Here is a 16,397-nt window from a genome sequence, read left to right as displayed (position 1 = left end):
ATTCAATTTGATGCGCGAGTGGTGTTGAAGAGACGCTGTATTTGAAGATCAAAGTGACCCACCTTCATGACGCAGAGATTTTATTTTGTATGTGGGTGATGCATTTCAAATTTAACTAAATACATCAACTTTGTAACATATAGAAAATCCTGATATTATTAAAAAGTACGAAAGTAATTATTAGTTTCAGGAAGCTCAAATTTAAATATCGCAGTAGTACACTATTAGGACTATCGAATATACACTATACTATAGTACTAAAGTAGGACTATACTATTTAAACATCGAAGTAACGTGGACCACCTATAACCCTAACACAAGGAAAAAAATGTTCAATGCCATTTCCGATGTAGGCTAAGTTCATTTTTAAAATTCCAATATTTATTCTTTATTAGCCCCGAATGCTTTAAGGTAGACTTCACATTGCTTCCAATAGGAATTTAGTTCAGAAACGTAGCTCAATCTGAGTCATCTTTATTAATCACGGTACAAACTGCAGAATTGCGTCAAAGTACATATTTATTATTCTGATATAGCAGAGGTTGGCAACAAGTTGAAATAAATCAAAGCTCTGTGACTCTATCTACGTCCAGGCAAAAATTCGGCAATGCTATATAGTAGCATTATTTTAGCAGGAGAGCTTTGATTTTATTTCCAAAACATTTTATTTTTGCCTCGACGGTTTTTTTGATGAAGCAGTGCCTTAAATGGCTTCACCCCAATGTACAGGCACATGAGGTTGTTCCGAATAACACTAACAATTGGCACTAACAATAACATGTTTCCCTGGCCTCAGTTAGGTAAGTGACTTTCATATGAAGAAAACTAAATGGCGACAACTTATTCCGTTCAAGTAATGTTTTAGAGGAGCGTCATCTGGAACCCTGTTGGACACCGGGGTGTTTCCTAGAGCATTTCTGACTTCTGAGGTAGTCTATGGTTAAATATAAATCTCTTCGCTATCTGTCTCATGTCATTGCTTCAGACGAACTTTTTATATTGTTTTCAATAGCGACGTCATCTGGAACCCTGTTGGACACGGGGGTGTTTCCTAGAGCATTTCTGACTTCTGGGGTAGTCTATGGTTAAATATAAATCTCTTCGCTCTTTGTCTCATCTCATTGCATCAGACGAACTTTTTATATTGTTTCCAATAGCGACGTCATCTGGAACCCTGTTGGACACCGGGGTGTTTCCTAGAGCATTTGTGACTTCTGGGGTAGTCTATGGTTAAATATAAATCTCTTCGCTCTCTGTCTCACGTCATTGCTTCAGACGAACTTTTTATATTGTTTACAATAGCGACGTCATCTGGAACCCTGATGGACACCGGGATGTTTCCTAGAGCATTTCTGACTTCTGAGGTAATCTATGGTTAAATATAAATCTCTTCGCTCTCTGTCTCATCTCATTGCATCAGACGAACTTTTTATATTGTTTCCAATAGCGACGTCATCTGGAACCCTGTTGGACACCGGGGTGTTTCCTAGAGCATTTCTGACTTCTGAGGTAATCTATAGTTAAATATAAATCTCTTCGCTCTCTGTCTCATCTCATTGCTTCAGACGAACTTTTTATATTGTTTCCAATAGCGACGTCATCTGGAACCCTGATGGACACCGGGGTGTTTCCTAGAGAATTTCTGACTTCTGAGGTAATCTATGGTTAAATATAAATCTCTTCGCTCTCTGTCTCATCTCATTGCTTCAGACGAACTTTTTATATTGTTTCCAATAGCGACGTCATCTGGAACCCTGATGGACACCGGGGTGTTTCCTAGAGAATTTCTGACTTCTGAGGTAATCTATGGTTAAATATAAATCTCTTCGCTCTCTGTCTCATGTCATTGATTCAGACGAACTTTTTATATTGTTTCCAATAGCGACGTCATCTGGAACCCTGATGGACACCGGGGTGTTTCCTAGAGAATTTCTGACTTCTGAGGTAATCTATGGTTAAATATAAATCTCTTCGCTCTCTGTCTCATGTCATTGATTCAGACGAACTTTTTATATTGTTTCCAATAGCGACGTCATCTGGAACCCTGATGGACACCGGGGTGTTTCCTAGAGCATTTCTGACTTCTGAGGTAATCTATAGTTAAATATAAATCTCTTCGCTCTCTGTCTCATGTCATTGCTTCAGACGAACTTTTTATATTGTTTCCAATAGCGACGTCATCTGGAACCCTGTTGGACACCGGGGTGTTTCCTAGAGCATTTCTGACTTCTGAGGTAATCTATGGTTAAATATAAATCTCTTCGCTCTCTGTCTCATGTCATTGCTTCAGACGAACTTTTTATATTGTTTCCAATAGCGACGTCACCCCGAAGCCGAACACGAAAAGCGACGTTTCCTAGTATTACTGAGAAAAGTTGTTTTTACTCAAAGACACGCATCTCGTCAATTTACTTTGTTAATATTTTTTATGTGTGACCTCCAATATGTTTCCTAGTCATATACAGGTCCATTCGAAAAAACATTTGAGTGAGATCCTGTGGAAAGCCCTCTTTCAATAGAAAAGTTCCATCAAAATCAGTTTGGCAGTTTCGGGGAAAAAAATCGATGGAGGAACATAAAAAACACGTGGAAACAGGTTGAATCTTACAACCATTACAGTTTTGAAGTCGGTCAACACATGCTGAACAACTAAATTAGGCACGAAAATAGAGCGATGAACAATGTATTTTAAAATAAAACAAATTACAAAATTACTTCAGAGTTAATATGTTTCGACAAAAACACACTTTGGAAATGTATGTAAGCCATTATATTTTCGAAGGGAGTATTCTGAAGACAGGAACATTTTAATACAAAGCGGAGACCGACAACAAGCAGTCCCAAGGCACGGCCACTCTTAATGTCAGATTATTTCGTTCCATTAAATTAATTAGTGAACTCTTGATAAATTAGATTTTCAGTATCTTCTTCAACCTTCTTCAACGAGTCTTAGAAAGTAAGAGTATTTGGCCAAAGTTAAATTAATGTTTTTCCAGGCCAATGGCCGGAGTGGCGCTGTTTGTACAGTGGCGTCAGTGTTGACTTATGTGTTATCACTGGAACAAATTAAAACTGATGCTTCTACCAAGCCGTCTAATAAATACTGGACAATGGCATTAGTGAAATAAATATTTATATAGAGTTTTATGTGAAATAGTATGTTTTACTAGCAAATATATATTATAATTTATGTATGTAGTTGAAATACAGTCGTTCTAAGGTAATTTATTTTTAGTACTTGCTTTATTTATTTTTATAGAGCTTGATGCACGTGCTTGGTGCTATGATACAATGAATATATTTCTAATTAGTTTTCTATTTATATTTTTACTTTATAAATAATATATAATTTTTAAAGAGAAGTCAGTGCCTTTTAACCTTTATTTTGCTCGTTCTCGTGGAATAATGGCCTATGCGATATCTTATCGAAAATAACAAGGGGAAGAGTCCATACAGTACAAGGTCGACAGTATCCATAAACCGTGCTACGGTCACAGACAGGATCTGAACCTGCGATATGTCTAGCGAACGCAATAGACCAAGGTTTCATCAGTTCGCTGATTATATAAAACTAATATCCGAAATCTGATGTTTTAGAGTGCTCGGCAGTTGGCTCTCCTAGCCTTATACTGCTTGAATGTCACAATAACTAAAGTCATTCGAATAAATTACAGGCATTTCATTGCAACCATGTGTACTGTGGGTTGGTATGAACTCCCTGTGTTACAAAACACATAAATATTTTCGTTGGAAGCAAAAAATCACAATGCCAATTTGCTGGAGGCTTACAGAGTTACTCCCTGGAGCACCATATAATTGTTCTAAAACCCCCATTCTTCCCAACCCCCGTGTTGTTGGTACTGATGGCATCACATACACTTACCTCTAAGGTAAGGAGACTTACAAAGTTATATTTAGAAATCCTGGTCTATATGACACTGTTCAGAGCAACACAATTCTGCGTGCCTCCATGTGTACACCTTTTTAGAAACTCTTTTATAGTTAGGTCTCGCAATTAGGCTTTGTAGCTGACATCACAGACTCTTATACACAATGTAAATTAGTGTATACCTTTCACCAAGAGCAATGACCCTTTGATAGTTTTACTAAGAGTTTCCCCTTTTTAAAGTAGCTCATAACGAGGTAGGTTATAAGTTGACAGTATGGGAATTCTTTAATTAAAACGTATTTTGTAACAAGTGACAGTCAGATATGCAAGTATTATACATAAAAATATTTACAAAATTATTTTTTTCATTTTCCGACTACACGTTACCTCTTGAATCTCAGAAATAGTTTTAAAAGCATAGCAAGATTAGGATTGACTATAGGAAAAGTATTCATTATTATTGATGCACAATACATCGTACATTACGTTTCCAGAATTGTAATCTATCCTCTTCTTTAGGTGTCAAATCCTAAAACATAGGTTAAGAATACAAAAGAGAAAACATTCAGTACTTTGATACGTACATAAATTCCTTCGTATGCGATTCTTCTGCCTTTCTGCTGGATTTCAGGAATGTAGTTGTGTTTATGATATACAAAAAGTGTTTGTTCACTTTTTGCATGCATGTTTTATGATAAGAATCCCAAAGCTTTATGCATCTTATGTTTTATGATTAGAATCCCAAAGAAGAGGGAAGAAAACGTATTCTAAATGTCGTAATAATGACGATTGCAATGTGTTGTCATTATTTTATCACCAATAAAACTTTCAATAAGAACCTTTGTAACAAATTGTATGTCTTCAATGTAGTTTGAAGATTTACTCTACCTCATGAAATGCCGAGGATGTTTCGAACTGAACAAGGTTGGACTTGAAGCTGTCGCCAGTGAGGTAATGTAGGACTTTGTTCACTTGTACGTCTGAGGACAGGTACTCAAAGAAGAGAGCAGCGAGCTGATCACATGGTACCATCTCCACCAGGTCGTTTACATCACCGGCTATAGCTGTACAATAGTATTTTAGTCAATTATTTTTTTAATTTCTTGGGATTTTTATAAAGCCTTATAATAATACGGATAACACAAACAAGTAAGAGAATAAATTAAGAGAAATGCAATTATTTCTATTGTAAAGTTCTTGCAGTTATTTTCATAAAAGTAAAAATAGTTTATTAACTAGTTATACTAATTAATTACTTTATTATAATAAGGATTATATACGATAAAAGTACTAACGAAATTAATATAATATCATAAGTTTAAAAATAAGTCATAAAATACAAATAATACAAAAGAATTAAATAAATACGAGTACAATGCACCAAATTAGTAACAAAGTAACGTAGATTATGTGTTTATTTAGGAGGAAACCGTGACCAACAATGTTTAAATTTAGGGGTACCTGAATGTTCAGGTTCCTTGGCGTGAACCAAGCATGCGGCTCCCACCACCACCAACATTGTTCCTACAACCCCAAACTTCATCTGGAAATTACAAAATATACTATAAACATATTCCTGTGCTAAAATAAGCTGGTGATTATGTCTGTAATTACTATGAATAACACAGTTTTAACATCTATAAAGCATACTATTGATTCCTATAACATCTATAAAGCATGCTATTGATTCCTATAACATCTATAAAGCATGCTATTGATTCCTATAACATCTATAAAGCATGCTATTGATTCTTCATGAACAAAGTTTAGAATCGTGACAGGCGAAAATAAATCCTTTCTGTCCGACGCGACATGGAGAACGGAAAAAATACTAATAACATTTTCATTACATCTAATACCAATAATTTTCACTTGAGACTAGCACCATACCATAGTAAGCCGTTTTAACGATACAAAAAGAATCGTAATCGGCTGCTATAAAACTCCTGAAAATTGGTGAGTTTGAAATTTGACATCACTTTTTGGCTAAATCGTGAGATACGACAGTTCTTTCTGTAACCTGTCTAATTGAGAATGTAAAAGGTTTTCTATTTAGCTATGATTTTGCTGAAAATTAGCAAAATTTACAAACATTTTGAATTTGGGACAGTTTGTGCAAAGAAGCCAACCCTGGGGCTCTACTCTGAGCGCGATCGGCTAGTCTCCTCACTCAGTCCCGCGGCCCTGTTAACGGTAAGATTTACATCTGAAAATGTCAATTTATGTTTATTGCAGATCTTAAAATTTCTGATTTATTTTTTATCATAAAATTTAAGCTACAATTTCCATTTACCCACAAATAAAAGTTTCCACTCTGAATTGCTTTGTAGCAGACATTTTATTTTATTTGTTTAAAGTACACATAAAAAAATAAATATTTTTAGTTGTTTTTAAAACTGAATTCGCCCGAAACAATTATAAGAAAAATTAAGTGTATTTGCGTTAGTATTTTGTCATTTATAACATTATTATATCCGTATGTTTATCATGAGGACATTTTGATAATCTTAATCCTCCTCCAAAATTCCAAAATGACAATCTCCTTAATATCAAGAATCTTTGGTTCCCGATAAGGCTTACAGTTTCACGCCGTCTGCTAGTGCATAATAATTATCAGATCCAACTTCGTTCCATAACATGGGCAGATATTCTCGTAACAGTATCAATCTTTTAAAATATAAAAGATAAAGACTCCTTACGTATAACCAGATACATGTCGAACTTCAGGTCGTCACTTCTCTTGCTAATGTTCTGAACTTAATAAAAATACGAATTTAGTAGGTTAATATGTAATAGGCTATATTACTTACTCTAATTGACGTAAGTTGATGTTTTTATCGGTAAAATGCTCTACATACATTTTTGACAAAGTAAACATGCACAAATGGCTGCCAGACTCAGCTTTGACAGTTTTGATTACATGTTCAGCATGTTTATAGAATAAATTAGAATAGCTTTATCCTTTGCATTGATGCAAGAACATTGCAGAATATTGTGTGTTCCATCGTTTCGTGCTTCAACATCAAATAAAAACACGAAACATTGATAAATAGTACGAGTTAATTGGTAAACTTAAATTTTAAGAATAATTTAGAATCGTGTAAACACCAATAGGGTTTCTAATAAGACATAAGAAATTAGATAATATGTCAGGTAATAACTTATTAATATTGTCTGTGTAAAGAAACAAAGTATAGTTTTTTTTTAGAACATTGTGGATCATGTAAATGAGTGGATTATCACAACCAAAGCAGAAACTCTACAGTTATTTCAAAATAGCTAATATACCAGTAAATTGTATATTAACCGTAATAATGTAAAATAATTTTGTATGTATAGAGACAAAAAAAACCAATAATTTTGTTGTGTGAGAGTGATGTCAAATGTCCGCAAAATCTTGTTTCCTTCACAATTCTTCCCTTGTCAAAAACGAAACAGTACATAAATGTTGCTAGTACAAAAAAGGGTTTTAATTATAGTATTGTTCACTATCGTACACCTATAAAAATTATATCAGTATAGTATTAACCATATGTAATACACAGGCATTATGGTAAATAATACATAATAAAGAGGTAATAAAAGAGAGTTATTGTGGTACAATTATATAAACTGCTAAAGAGATTCTAGTAAACCTTGCTTTATACTTCTTCAAAAGTTACATAGATAACCCTCACGTTTAACATCCGCGTCAAAATTTTTTAAATGTATATACCAGTTCTCTAGTACATTCCATATATTGTTATATTGTACGAATTTCCTATTCTTATAATTATGAAGTTGTGCCCCTGTAATGTGAAATGGCGAGCTATCGGTTCAGTGTTCATTCTTATATCAGAATGTTGTGCCCCTGCCATATGAAATGGCGAGCTACCAGTTCAGTGTTCATTCTTATATCAGAATGTTGTGCCCCTGTCATATGAAATGGCGAGCTACCGGTTCAGTGTTCATTCTTATATCAGAATGTTGTGCCCCTGTCATATGAAATGGCGAGCTACCGGTTCAGTGTTCATTCTTATATCAGAATGTTGTGCCCCTGCCATATGAAATGGTGAGCTACCGGTTCAGTGTTCATTCTTATATCAGAATGTTGTGCCCCTGTCATATGAAATGGCGAGCTACCGGTTCAGTGTTCATTCTTATATCAGAATGTTGTGCCCCTCTCATATGAAATGGCGAGCTACCGGTTCAGTGTTCATTCTTATATCAGAAAGTTGTGCCCCTGCCATATGAAATGGTGAGCTACCGGTTCAGTGTTCATTCTTATATCAGAATGTTGTGCCCCTGTCATATGAAATGGCGAGCTACTACCGGTTCAGTGTTCATTCTTATATCAGAATGTTATGCCCCTGTCATATGAAATGGCGAGCTACCGGTTCAGAGTTCATTCTTATATCAGAATGTTATGCCCCTGTCATATGAAATGGCGAGCTACCGGTTCAGTGTTCATTCTTATATCAGAATGTTGTGCCCCTGTCATATGAAATGGCGAGCTACCGGTTCAGTGTTCATTCTTATATCAGAATGTTGTGCCCCTGTCATATCAAATGGCGAGCTACCGGTTCAGTGTTCATTCTTATATTAGATTGTTGTCCCCCTGTCATATGAAATGGCGAGCTACCGGTTCAGTGTTCATTCTTATATCAGAATGTTGTGCCCCTGTCATATGAAATGACAGGATACTGAGTGAGTGTTCATTCTTATATCAGAATGTTGTGCCCCTGTCATATGAAATTACAGGATACTGAGTGAGTGTTCATTCTTATATCAGGATGTTTGGCCCCTGTCAGATGAAATGACAGGATACTGGGCGAGTGTTCATTCTTATATCAGAATGTTATGCTCCTGACGTATGAAATGGTGAGCTACCGGTTCAGTGTTCATTCTTATATCAGAATGTTGTGCCCCTGAAATATGAAATGGTGAGCTACCGGTTCAGTGTTCATTCTTATATTAGATTGTTGTGCCCCTGTCATATGAAATAACGAGCTACCGGTTCAGTGTTCATTCTTATATCAGAATGTTGTGCCCCTGTCATATGAAATGACAGGATACTGAGTGAGTGTTCATTCTTATATCAGAATGTTGTGCCCCTGTCATATGAAATGACAGGATACAGGGTGAGTGTTCATTCTTATATCAGAATGTTTGGCCCCTGTCATATGAAATGACAGGATACTGGGCGAGTGTTCATTCTTATATCAGAATGTTATGCCCCTGACGTATGAAATGGCGAGCTACCGGTTCAGTGTTCATTCTTATATCAGAATGTTGTGCCCCTGTCATATCAAATGGCGAGCTACCGGTCCAGTGTTCATTCTTATATCAGAATGTTGTGCCCCTGTCATATGAAATGACAGGATACTGGGTGAGTGTTCATTCTTATATCAGAATGTTATGCCCCTGTCATATGAAATGGCGAGCTACCGGTTCAGTGTTCATTCTTATATCAGAATGTTGTGCCCCTGTCATATCAAATGGCGAGCTACCGGTTCAGTGTTCATTCTTATATTAGATTGTTGTGCCCCTGTCATATGAAATGGCGAGCTACCGGTTCAGTGTTCATTCTTATATCAGAATGTTGTGCCCCTGTCATATGAAATGACAGGATACTGAGTGAGTGTTCATTCTTATATCAGAATGTTGTGCCCCTGTCATATGAAATGACAGGATACTGGGTGAGTGTTCATTCTTATATCAGAATGTTTGGCCCCTGTCATATGAAATGACAGGATACTGGGCGAGTTTTCATTCTTATATCAGAATGTTATGCCCCTGACGTATGAAATGGCGAGCTACCGGTTCAGTGTTCATTCTTATATCAGAATTTTGTGCCCTTGTCATATGAAATGACAGGATACTGGGTGAGTTTTCAATCTTATATCAGAATACTGTGCCCCTGTCATGTGAAATGGCGAGCTACCGGTTCATTGTTCATTCTTATATCAGAATATTGTGCCCCTGTCATATGAAATGACAGGATACTGGGTGAGTTTTCAATCTTATATCAGAATACTGTGCTCCTGTCATGTGAAATGGCGAGCTACCGGTTCATTGTTCATTCTTATATCAGAATATTGTGCCCCTGTCATGTGAAATGGCGTTTACTGGGCAGTGTTCAATATTATATCGGAATGTTGTGCCCTTGTCTTGTGAAATTATGTATTTTAAAATAGTGTAATTACCGTTAGTAAAAAAATATGGGATACTGTTCTGTGTTCATTCTTCATTTCTTTTATCTAAAGAGAAGTTTAATTTTGATAGCCATTTCACAAAGAATTATTTTTCATCCTCCATTCCTTTCTTCCCGTAACATACAGCATATAGGAACACGTTTATACTGCAGGACTCTTATACTATATACTCTATGTTGGAAATAAGTGGGTTAGCTAGCTTATCTGTTCACTTTCCTCTGTTGCAAAATTGTTTAAGTGAAATGGAAAAGGAATTCGTGAGAGAAAAATGTTAATAGCGAAGTTGACCAGATAAGTAAATGTTAACAACTCGTAAGCCTGTTACAAGCTTTATTGTTTTTGTGCTTGACTTATATGAATATAATTCCATGTATAATTAATTTTAGTTAAAGCATCTATAATGGCATGTATTTGCTATCATTCCTTGATTATTATAATGTGCCAAGATAATTATAATAGTTCAATTAGAGATTTTGGATACAGTTGGACCAATAATGTTGCAAATTCTTAATTTGTATGAACATGAAATTTATTTACTTATGTTGAAGTTTTTAATGTTGAAGCCAATATAATAAAACGATTAAAAGACTTTTAGGTTTTTTAGGTTTAGGTTTTTAGGAACTTCCATTTTGGTTCTAGAATCTTCAGTAACATGTACTAGAATTATCAGTATCTAGGATAGGAAGGGGACGACCCTCACTTCAAAGGTAATCACTTTATGCAAATACTTGTGTGTGAACACTTGATGTGTAAATTGTTGTTGCGTACGGATTTTGAGAAACGGAATAATTTAACTGTCTGAAACTCTGAGGTCATTCCAGATTCAGGTTTAAGTGGCGAAGCGAGGCTATTGTGTAAGTTACTCGTTATGAAAGATCAAACAAATATATATATATAAATATATATAGGGTTATTTATATATACATAATATATATATATATATATATATATATATATATATATATATATATATATATATATATATATATATATCTAAAGTGTTACTATAGATTGCAGTGAAAGTTGCAAGTGAATTATTTATTAGTCACTTCTAGTTTAAGGGTAAGAGCTTTAACAAAAAGGGAGATAAAGCTTCCTCAGTACTTGGAGGGATACAAATTGTACGGATATGGATCTCGTGTCCTTAAAAGAGGTTACTATATTTAAAATTTAGCATTTAATGATTATTGATGGTTGATGATTGATTATTAAATACAACAAAAAAAAAAAAAAAAAAAAAAAAAAAAAAAAAAAAAAAAAAAGAAAACCCACCAAACTCACAAGCGGAGAATCTATTTTAAATACTCACATCACATTTTATCTAAGGGTGTGCTAAAATGTATGATAATTTTATTGATATGTTTATGCAACGTATACTTTTAAAGGTATTTTATTGCAAATGAAGAATGTTCTAGTCTTTAACCACTTTACTTTTATTTTTTTTTTGAAAATACTAAATTTTATGTGAAACCATAGTTTTATTGTTTTGGTCCAACTTTTAAACCTTAAAATATTTTTGAAAACCAACTACAAACTTGTTTATTTTGACTAAAAAAACTATTTTCCATCACGAGTTTACACTAAAAAAATGTTATTCCAACCTGGGACCTGTAATTTTGGCACGCCTTGTTCTTTAAATTTGATCAAAATACTTGAAATAGATTCACTGTGTGTGATTTAGGATGGTTACATTTCGTTTCTTTATTGTAGCTCTAATTAGGTGAACTATACGTTTAGCTGGTTCATCCTGTATAGAGATGCAGTTGTTATACTATGTATATAAGTGAACTCTACCAAAGCAGTGTTACTATCGTGTATAAACTGTTAAACATTGTTATAATAACAAGTCATTGATTTTTGTGTGAAATTTAAGAAGGATTATGTAAATAATCCTCGCATATGTAAATGTAACATATAATTAATGGCTGCTTACCTATACTTTCGTTCATAGATACATTAACAATTATTTTCATTTCGAATGTTACATTTAAGTACGTTACTTTATTAAACTGCAATCACAATTATAGTGAGAGATGTAGATTGGTGGAGAGAATATGTAGATTGATCTCTCACTGAATTGGATAGTCAGAGATGTAGATAATTACTCATTTTGTCATTAAGAGATAATTTGTTTTTTTTGTAAACGATAAGGACAAATAATTCAAGTGATGTTGGGGATGAATATAAAACTCATTAATATATACCGCATGATAAGAAAAAGTAGTATTATCTGCAAAAGCTGTAATCTTACCTTTAAAAAGGGCAGGAAATTAAATCATTAATAACTTGAGGTACACTATACGTTATGATATACAATAAACTGGTTGACTGACCTATTTTTATAAACTATTGTCGTTTTTAAGGTACGATACAAACCACTCCAATTGAAACACGATGGATTCCAGCTGCATGTAGTTTATTTATTAGTATGATGTGACTGTCAGTATATAACGGTTTTGTAATATCCAGGAAGAGACCTGGTACTTTAATAGACTTGTTATTATTTAGGTCGTTGTAAATATTAGACATAAATTTATATAGAGCAATTTCAGTATTTGACAGAATCCAAACTGGGAGTAAAAATGGTTTAATTTTAAAACATTTAATACTTTTCTCATAACTGCTTTTTCTAATAATTTTGAATATATACGCAGTAATAAAAAATGGGCCTGCAATTTTCAACTGAATGAATTGGCCCTGTTTTGAAAGTGGGAATATATTTTGCAATTTTTAATTCAACAGGGAATACTTTTAAGAATAAGCTTAATTTTTCTTTTTTTTTAATTTAACAAGAGCAGGTGCAATGATATCACTATTTGATTTAACGAATATGTGGGGACACAATGACTTTACTTGTTGATTTCCCGATTTTTAAATTGTATATTACATAAAGAATTTCTTGATTTAAAACTGGAGAGAAAACATAGAAATTATAGTTTTCATTTATGAAAGTATTAGTATGTATCCATTGTAGTCATTATTAACACTGTCAATTGAAAAGTGATAGATTTTTTGGATTTTAAACAAAAAAGAATAGATTTAATTTTAGATTTTTGTTATTTTTACCTGTAGTATTATTTCTCATCTCCAACATCTTACGAGAATCTTGTTACTTATTATTGAAAAATGTACTGTAATAGTTTCTTTTAGTTACTATCTTGATCTGTGGTTACTGATGATACCAACACGGCTTGATTAAAATACTGTTTGTTTTTGTGAAAATGTGATCATACATGTCCCTCTTCCACTTACTGGTTCAATACGCGTATCAATATCGATTAGAGATTCTAAACCATTTACTGAAACAATACTTAAACATTCAAAATTTCTCTCATTTGGTTTTAAATTAATTCTCATGTCACTTTTTTATAGGTACTAACTACCCAAGAATACACTTTGTAAACCCTCCCATCTACAACACAAAAAGTTAATATTTATAGTAGATGATAACGTACATGCCAGGAAAATAGAATCAGCCCTATTAATAATACACTCCAATCCCTCATAATAAAATTCCTTATTAATTTTAATAAAAAATACGGGGTTTCCTCTGCCTGCAGAAACAGTAACATCGTAGCCAACTGTGTTGTGGCTCCTCCTTACTCAGAGTCCTGGCTACTGTTACAACAATTATATCAGGTTTTTAACTAAACTATTAAAAATACTAAAACATTATAAAATTTTTCATTTAAACTACGAATATTTTAATAAATCCCAATAAATTAATTTTTATTGTTAAAATGTATGTTAAAATCATTACTGTCAATCAATTTCCAGTTTTCCATTGTTTCAAATGAAACTGTAACAGAACTTGTTCAGTATTAAAACAAACTTATAATTATTGTAAGATCATATAAACTCTTGTAAAATAAAGTAAAGTAGTCTTATTTTACCAGGCGAAGTTAGGGCTAAGAAGCCCTCTCTAACACTTAACCAGGGGACCAACGGCTTAAAGGTGACTTCCACCTGCAAGGTCTTGTCTACTGATGAATGCATAAAAAAATTAAAATGATTAATAAAATAAAAAAAAATACTGATATTTTAACTCAATTCATAACTGTCTAGTTTATAGACAGAATTACAGACAGAGATCACGATAACAGTGAATAATTTTTCAAAGGTATGAATATCTGAAAACCTGATAAAGTTCACCGTATGCCCTTAATTCCTAATCTCTCTTCGACAATCAGCCTATTTTTTTGGTTCAGCGTTTTTATATATTTTATATACTTAATCAGTATTGTACCTCTTATTCAGTGCACCACGGAGTGCCCCTTCAATGGTTTTCTGCTATAAAAATTGCACTTTGGAATTGGTTTTGTTATTCAATTTGCAATGGTTACAGGCTCGTGACGCTCGTTTGTTACCTCAAAACTTGTAATAAAAAAAAATTAAAGTAATCATACTGTGATTACAAATTAGTTCGTCGAGTCATATTAGTTACCGGTCTCTCCCTATTTTGTTCGTTCAGCTAATGTAAATATTCCATCATCCCCCAGTGTCAAAGGAAAATGATTTCGAGTAACGAAAATGAAAAATTCAAAATTCCTCACTGATGCGCCTATAGATAACACTACATGAGGTGTAGTAGTTGGATAAACTAGTAGTACTGTTAGGTATATCTATTTGTGGCGTACTACGACAGATTGTATTCTGTTTTCGCAAATATACCCAGTTCTGGAATCAGTACTTATAATAAATAGTATTTCTGAATAAGAATATATTCTATATATATATACTATGTTTTATTTTTATGTGTAAGCAATATGCATGCCAAAATAAATCTCTCCACTAAATTATGTGAGATTGAGTATCAAACATCCAAACATACAAATCCTCAAATATCCAAACACAATTCTTCACAAACTTTGTACTTTAAAATATTAATAGAATATGGATATATAATTTTATTAAAATCAAGACTTAAGAACTATTAAACATTCGTTATTATTTATACAAGTAACTAGATAACAAAATCATTAGATTTAATTTTAAATAATATGTTAAATAAAAAACATGATTTAAAATCTCCATATTCATAAGATATTATGATCTGAAAGGGGACTGCTTATAAAATAATATTTAACGCAAATAAAAAAATGTAAAATAAAATAAAAACACGATGTGTGGTGTAAACAATACAGGAGATAGGAAGAGACCTGCTCACCTCGGTGTCCTGGCTACGACTCCTTACTTCCTTCAATCAGATCAATCAGTTACATCCTGCATGTGGGTGGGGACAGTACCCGAGCGGCTCTGGTGACGTACCTGGAATATGTGGAGTTTAAACAAGAAATTGCTCCAAATTTAATGCCTGGAGTGGTATAATTTTAAAACAGCATAGTGTAAAGAGGAGAACTAAATATTTTATTTACAGGGTGAACTGAAGCAACTGAAATACTTTTAAGCAAAAATACTACAGATTTTTTCAACGAGAAATTAAAATGTTCACAAAAAGACGTAGTAAATGAAGTAGAAAAGTTATGGAAATAAAAGTCCGTTCTACTGTTCATGGAATCAGAGCGGATGAGATCTCGCACAATTCTCGTGTGTTCCATCTCGAAACGTACCAAACCTTTATACGAGATTGCCTGTTTTTATACAAAGTTGTTTATTTCCTTGGTCAATAGTGGCGCATGCATCTCTTGCCAGGTGAGAGGCAGGATCTCCTCGGGATCCTCCCCTAAACGTGTTTCACTCGGTGTCTGTATTTTGCATATAGCCTGTTTGCATATAACAGGCATGTGTTGATCAGTGATGATGCATCTATCTCTCGATATCTCTTCAAGTAAAGGGTGCGAAATGTAGTTCAGTATTCCACATTTGATTAAACAACAGACACGTTTGATCATTAATTATTCTTTACATTTGGAATTCCTAGCTTCTTTGATTACTCAGAGCTACAACTGCTCGGAGGGTTATCTCTCGTTAATTGTTACATCTCTGCTGAGTAATAATTTTGATCTTTCCAAACTTACGATATCATAATACTAGTGATATTATAGAGATAAACTGAGAATTTTTTTTTAACCAGATAGGTAAAAAATATAATTGTTTGTGTATTAATTATATGATATACTGTATTAATCACAATTCTCATAAGAGGAGGAATTCCTAAATACGTAGAATTGTCATGTTCTGTTTCCAAAGGTATAATTTCATAATAAGAATTATCGTTATTTTTATTGAATATTGTTTAATTTAAAATAAATATCACATCTAAACCACAGTGATGTCCTACTAAAAAAACTATTAATTAATTGCATTCTTGTTAGTTACAGCCTAGACACCCATTACGCACATATATATTTGAA

The 16,397-nt window shown here is 33.5% G+C and overlaps 1 protein-coding gene across 1 annotated transcript in view; it reads right to left on the bottom strand.

Moving 5' to 3' along the window:
- The window catches only part of LOC124359612, a 30,681-nt gene extending 15,398 nt beyond the window's left edge, over window positions 1–15,283 (bottom strand). Inside the window, exons 1-3 of the mRNA XM_046812497.1 lie at window positions 15,251–15,283; window positions 5,351–5,432; window positions 4,778–4,953 (exon numbers count right to left, since the gene is read on the bottom strand). Coding sequence (XP_046668453.1) covers window positions 4,778–4,953; window positions 5,351–5,432 — 258 coding nt within the window. The 5' untranslated portion in view covers window positions 15,251–15,283. The remainder of the gene's footprint in view (window positions 1–4,777; window positions 4,954–5,350; window positions 5,433–15,250) is intronic.
- Window positions 15,284–16,397: the final 1,114 nt, after the last annotated feature.

This window comes from Homalodisca vitripennis, chromosome 4, assembly GCF_021130785.1.
Source record: "Homalodisca vitripennis isolate AUS2020 chromosome 4, UT_GWSS_2.1, whole genome shotgun sequence".
In the NCBI taxonomy this organism is placed as follows: Eukaryota; Metazoa; Arthropoda; class Insecta; order Hemiptera; family Cicadellidae; genus Homalodisca; species Homalodisca vitripennis.
Note: the sequence above shows the minus strand (reverse complement) of the source record. Positions and strands in the feature narration are given on the sequence as shown.